Genomic DNA, 6,159 nt, shown 5'->3' on the forward strand with positions numbered 1-6,159 from the left:
CTCATGATATTTCTCTTTAGAAGATATGTGCTTCTAAGCCCCCATCACAGAATAATCCTAGAGGGGGGTGAGAAGTCGTTCCCATGTCACAATCCCTGCCGCCACTTCCCATTAAAGGAATCTCAAGGATCCTCACAATCACGACTCATCGAATTTCTGAGACAGCAGATGTACAAGATGGGCTATCACCCACTGACATACCAGAAAGCAAGAAAGCTGAAGATGACCTGACACATAGCAACAAACAAACAATAAATACTCAAGAGCCAATTTAAAGAACTCCCCCTGTGCAGAGATTGACAGTTTTAGTAGCAACGCGATAATAACGGCACCGATGGAAACCCACCAGGGATGCTGAAATCCACCAATTCGCCATAATACTTTCAAGGAAGGTATTATGGCCTTTAATCACCTTTACAGCATACTAGGGAACAAATTTACTTGGAAAGCACATAAATAGAGGGAACTTAGGGGCATTTCTTCGGCCTTTTCTAAGTGAATGATGCCTCATGATGATCCAAAGATTGGTAATGGGAGTTTCTCCTTGTACATCCCTGTCTGCCTAGACGTGAAGAAGGGTTAGTGGAATTAGATTCCTGTTGTGTGATTCTGGTGTGATAGAATCTCGTGGCTCCTCATATCTAAAGAGAGACCCAAATACTGCGTGCCTACTTGTGAAAGCATACAGTGCCACCTTTGCAGGGTTTGTGCCAAAAATTCAATCTGAAACCAAACTCACCTCCGGATCCAGTTCCCAGGAATCCAGGGAATGGAAGAATGTGATGCCATGGGAATGGAACCAACCAGGGTGTGGTTTCTTCAGCAAATAAACTTCAAGGAAAACAGGAGGAAAAACCTATAAATTTAGGAGAACTAAGAGACCGATCAACAAACTGCAGCATGTGGGCTTTATTTGAATTATGGTTCCAGCAACAACAAAAACTTAGAACTAGGTGGATAATGGAGAGAAGAGGACCTTAAGGAAGTACTGTTGGGAGAGGATCTGAGATGGTGACATGGGAAAAGACCCTGACTCCCCTCCTTCACAGACACACATGGAGTCAACACCGATGCGCCGGGCCAACCGAGCAACGTCTCTGCAGGACAGAGGATAGAAGGACCATGGAGAGAAGAGCAGGGGGGGACCAAGCTCCGTCCCAACCGCCATCCACACCTGGAGGGCCGGCCCTGAGAGATGCTGAGCAGATTGGTCTGCCCTGGGGCACAGGAACGAGAGCCGTCATTTGACAGGGCAGCTATGGTTGAAAGGATCCAGGCCTGCGGTGTCTGCCTAATAGCAGGAGATGCGTGGACCTCCCTTGTGGATTGGGGGCAGGGGAGCTGGCTGGAGCCACTGTAACGTTCCCCTTCCACATTGACAGCGCAGATGGGCACAGGCTATGGGGGCCCTGGCTAGCCAGCTGCCGTAGCGAGTCCCAGATCCCCAGCCTCCACCAGCCCCAGCCGTCCCAAGATGGCCCTACCATGGCACACAGCAGGACATGCTCTGACAACACCCATCATGGCTCCAGATGTCTTGCCAAGGTGACGCAGGTACCCACTTCGGCTCCGCATGACTCAGCAGGCAACCCTTGTGTGAGACACCCTGGGGTCTTCCAGCCCTTCCCTGCTTCAGCAGCACCTGCCCTGCCAGGAGCCCCCAGCCAGGTTACCTTCAGCTCCCGCCGTCCCATCGGGGGGATACTGGTGAGAGATGCCCCAGGACCCCAGGCTACAGTCCACCTCCACGTAGTCCACCAGAGCCACCAGGTACACGCAGTCTACCCACAGACCATGCCCACAGGGGCCTTTCTTTGAAGACTTCTAAAAGCTTTCCATGTAACCCATAGGAAGTCAGACAAAATGAGGCGACAGAGGAATACATTTCAAATGAAAGAAGACATATCTGCAAGAAGAACTAAACAAATAATCACAAAGCTGGTGTGAAGGTTCAAAGAGCTAGTAAACTCAATCACATATAGAAAATTAGTTAAGGGACTCACAAAATAGATGAAACAGCGCGTGTCCTTTGGGAGTGTGCGTGAACTGGAGCGACCATCAAGCTGATACAGAATGCTCTCTGCATGTGTTGTTTCAACCCAGAACGTGGATCGTGTGACTCACCGATGAGACCCGGAAGATGAACGCGATGCCACCGCAGCCCCCCTCTCAGCTTCAGCGCCTGTCCCTGCACAGAATCCAGGTCCGGCCCACGGTGCCACGTTCAGGTACCTTTTTCGTCTGGGCCCGTGGGGGTCCCCCTCTCAGCCTTGGCTCTCTGGTGACTTTCCCCCATGCCCGGCAGGAGGGCACGTTTGCCACAGGTGGACTTCTGGAGATGGTGGGCCTCAGGGCCACAGCAGCCCCACAGTGTGAGGGGCTCACCATGACGCTTTCCAAGTGATGACGTCCCTTCATCATCTCGTTTCCATGGCCGAGACCAGAGAGCCCAGATGGCAGTATGTTTAGGGAGTTCTCCATCTCACAGTCACTGGAGACCAAAATCTATAGTAAAAAGACGAAACACACACCAAGGAAGAACTCCAGCCTAACACTAAAGAATGCCGTCAGTCCTGCAAGAGGACAGCCCTGGGGGCAACAGAGAATGACAAAAACAACCAGCACACAGTTAACAAAATGGCAGTAATCTGGGCCCCTGGGTGGCTGATTTGATTGAACGTCCAGTTCCTGGTCGCATCTCAGGTCATGATCTCACATCACAGTTCATGCGTTCAAGCCCTACATCGGGCTCGGTGCCAACAACCTGGCCCCTGCTCGGGATTCTCCCCCCAGCCCACCCCCGCCTTCACCTCTGCCCCTCCCCTGCTCTGGCTCTCTCTCTGCCCCTCCCTCACTTACTACCCTTGCCCTGCTCATGCTGCTCTCTAAATAAGTCAACCAATTTAAAAATAAAAGCACATTTGTAAATGATTGTTACAGCTGGATCATGGGGTTTATGATGCTAGTGTTAAAACATTTCCTAATATATTAAATCTTATTATTTGGGAGAGTTTTCTTTGCTTCTCTACTGCTCTGCTTCAAAACAGTATATTGCCATATTTTAAAACAAAGTCATTCTTTTTTGCAGGGTGCATACGGTCCCTATTCCCCTGATGAGTGCATATCTTTGCCTGTTTACACGAGTGCTGAGAGGGATCGTGTGGTGACCAACATTGACGTTCCGTGTGGGGGCAGCCCGGACCGGTGGATTCAGTGTGGAGCTGCTTTGTTTCTAAAAAATCAGTAGAGTCAAACGACAGTAAAAGCTGTATTAGCAAAAAAAGAAACATTTGCTACTTTAAACTTTGAATAAATATGTGGCCAGTCTGCATTTAAAATGTTCAAAAAATTATCACATAGCTAAGTACCTTATGTTACTGATCTCCTTGGGTTGTGTAGTGGGTCATGACAGACCACGCAACTTTCAAGCAGTAGTTTAATGGAGTTAATGTTAAATGGAGTATTCCCTTCATAACATTAAATATGTTTGTGAAGCAGTTCAGGTTTCCAGGGGCTCAAAAATTTATGTACATAAGAGGTTGAAAATGGTGTAGTTAAGGAATCAGTAATTAATTCTTTGGCTGTTTTTTGTATCCTAATTTGTGTTAATAAAATAGAAGACCAGTTTTTCATTTAAACACTTAAAAATACATCCTATTGTAGTTAAAATACACAGCATCTCGGAGTAATCCAGAAGAAATGGGGCACGACGGCACAGAGGGCAGGAGGAAAATTTTATAAATGGACTAAACAATGAGAAGTTACAATTTCTCACGTATGTGGCCGTTTACCAGCTGTTTCTATGAAACAGGAAAATTCTACAATGTCTGGAAGCTTAAATAAATATATTTTATGGTGTAATCTTTGAGTTTCTGAGTGATTTGAATTGAATTCAGAAATGTTAACTACTTTTAATTCTATCACCATGTGTATGGTCAGATCAGGAGAACAGCCCCAGGATGTCAACAGTGAGCTCACTCTAAAGGACGAAGGGAGACGAGGACTGTGAAGGTGGAAGCGCCACGGCTGTGGCTGGGCTGCAGGGAGCCACCGGGCAGAGCCAAGCCCACGCAGCGGCGGGGCCTCCCAGAGCCTGGCTCCCACCTGCTGGAGGAGGTCTGCCCGCCTGGTGGGGGGGGTGTCATCCAGGGGTTCCGGTTTCCTGTGACTGCTGCAGCAGGGACCCTTTGGGCGAGCCCCCCTGGCGCCCCTAGAAGCACCCTCTCTAACAGAGAAGCAGGACGAGCCTTCCCACTCCTCCATGGCGTTGGAGATCCCAGCCAGCACAACACAGAGGTGAAGGGGCAAAGGCACCCGGAGGAAAGTGCGTTTGGCGAGAAGACGGTGGGCCGCAAGCACCTCCTGCCACCAGCCCTGCAAACACATGCACACAGAAATCAGTTTCAAGAGCAGAAACTGAACCTGCCTTAACGTGTTTCCAACCAAATGTCGTTCAGAGGTTTGATTTTTCTGAGGCTTTCTACTGTCCTTCCAGAAACAGGTGTGGGGATGGAAATGAGAAAATGCAACAGACAGACCCCTGCAGTCACCCCCGATGGCTTCTCCCATTTGACCTGCATGAGCCTCATTCAGTGTGGTCGGCATGACGTGTGGGCTCTGTGTTTCCCATCCTCCTCCTCGGGAAAGTGTGCCCACAGACGAGTCCTGGGAGGAAGGCTGCGCGAGGCCCTGGGGACACGGCCCTGGGGACGCAGAGCCACAGTCCGAAGCACCTGAAACCCAGAAGATCAGCCCTTGGGCTCCTCGTCATGTCGGCATCGGGGAGCAGGAAGTGCACGGCCCATGCCCTGGTTTCTGCCACTTGCTTACGTCCGAACTCAAAACACGTTTATTCAGTCAATGGTTATAGCTGCTTCCAGACACCTTAACCGTCAGATCTGTCTCCGGATTGTTTTAGATCGTGCCCCCAAATCAAAACCATCCTCAGAGACTGTTGTCCATCGCTAGAGACAGCTGAACACTCTCCAGAATTCCCAAGGACATCACAGAGATTCCTTCCAAAACATCTGAGTCACTTAGGGCAGCATCATTGTCCCCGTGTGATTGCTGTGAAAACACAACTCCTTTCCCTGTAGCCCTCAAATAAAAAAACTTTGGAAATTAAAAGGATGTTGGAGATGGTCTGGTTGAATTTTTATCTTATTCTTACTTTATCGTCATACCTTCCTAAATGCTTCACTGACCCTTGCACAGTAGGAGGGAAATTAATTCTCAAAGTTTCATGAAAGAGATGAATTTTGTGCTGGACAATCACGAATCTACATTATAAGGAGCAGAGCATATTCCTGCGAGGGTCCAGAAGCTCCAGCCAGTTCCCTGCCTTAGTGTATCTGGAGCCTTTCCAGATGGCAAGACTGAAAACTTCCCAGTGGATAAATGAACATACTCAAATACTTAAGTGGTTGCTGGAAAGACCAGAAAAACCCAAGCAGAGGGGGTTGGGGAGGAGAGCCTGTGGGGAGGAGAGTCAAGGCCTCATAGCTATTCCCTACATGGAGACACGCCGGTCAATGTTTGGTGTTTACAAAATGGAAGAATGAGTATCAACCAGAGTATTAGGCTGCAACCATTACCCATTCTGATTATTCTGTGCCCGATTTGTCTTCTCCTGTTTTCCAGTTCCTGAGAACTACCGCTAAAGGGATCAAGTCAATAGAAGAAGGTCCAAAGGTAAAAGCAGAGATAAGGAATTCAGCACCGTGGGTGGATGATCTTTCCTTTCTCCTCATTTTTAGAGGTGACTTAGGTACTGGTTAGCACGGTGGGGTAAAGAAGAAAGTGTTGACAGGAAAGCCAAAAGGTAATGAAGACCCCAACTTAATCAAATATTATATTTAGGCTGTTGTCTGATCCCATTATCTTTCTCTGGCTTATTTAAAAAAGCCAATGACACCAGTGTGAGTTTGGAGGTTGCCTTTATTTCTACTTGAAATAACCCATAGTTATGAAAACGGGATTTGTTTGAACAAGAGCGGACTCTGCTATGGTGGTAACATTCTGGGCAATGCTGCTAACTGGTCTGTACTTTTAGTTCCTATTTATTTTTTTTACAAATAGACTCTTTAATGATTATTTCAGAGAGAGAGAGAGACAGACAGAGCATGAGCAGGAGAGGGGCAGAGAGAGAGGGAGACACAG

General features: G+C 48.2%; 1 protein-coding gene across 14 annotated transcripts in view; it reads left to right on the top strand.

Annotated features, from left to right (window-relative positions):
* Positions 1-5,130, top strand: part of DYNC2H1 (dynein cytoplasmic 2 heavy chain 1) — a 347,379-nt gene extending 342,249 nt beyond the window's left edge. For all 14 annotated transcript variants that reach the window (XM_045486606.1, XM_045486612.1, XM_045486608.1 and 11 more), the window contains one exon: positions 3,089-5,130. In XM_045486606.1, the coding sequence (XP_045342562.1) occupies positions 3,089-3,247 (159 nt within the window). In that variant the 3' untranslated portion in view covers positions 3,248-5,130. The remainder of the gene's footprint in view (positions 1-3,088) is intronic.
* The last annotated feature ends 1,029 nt before the right edge of the window (positions 5,131-6,159 follow it).

This window comes from Leopardus geoffroyi, chromosome D1 (assembly GCF_018350155.1).
Source record: "Leopardus geoffroyi isolate Oge1 chromosome D1, O.geoffroyi_Oge1_pat1.0, whole genome shotgun sequence".
Lineage (NCBI taxonomy): Eukaryota > Metazoa > Chordata > Mammalia > Carnivora > Felidae > Leopardus > Leopardus geoffroyi.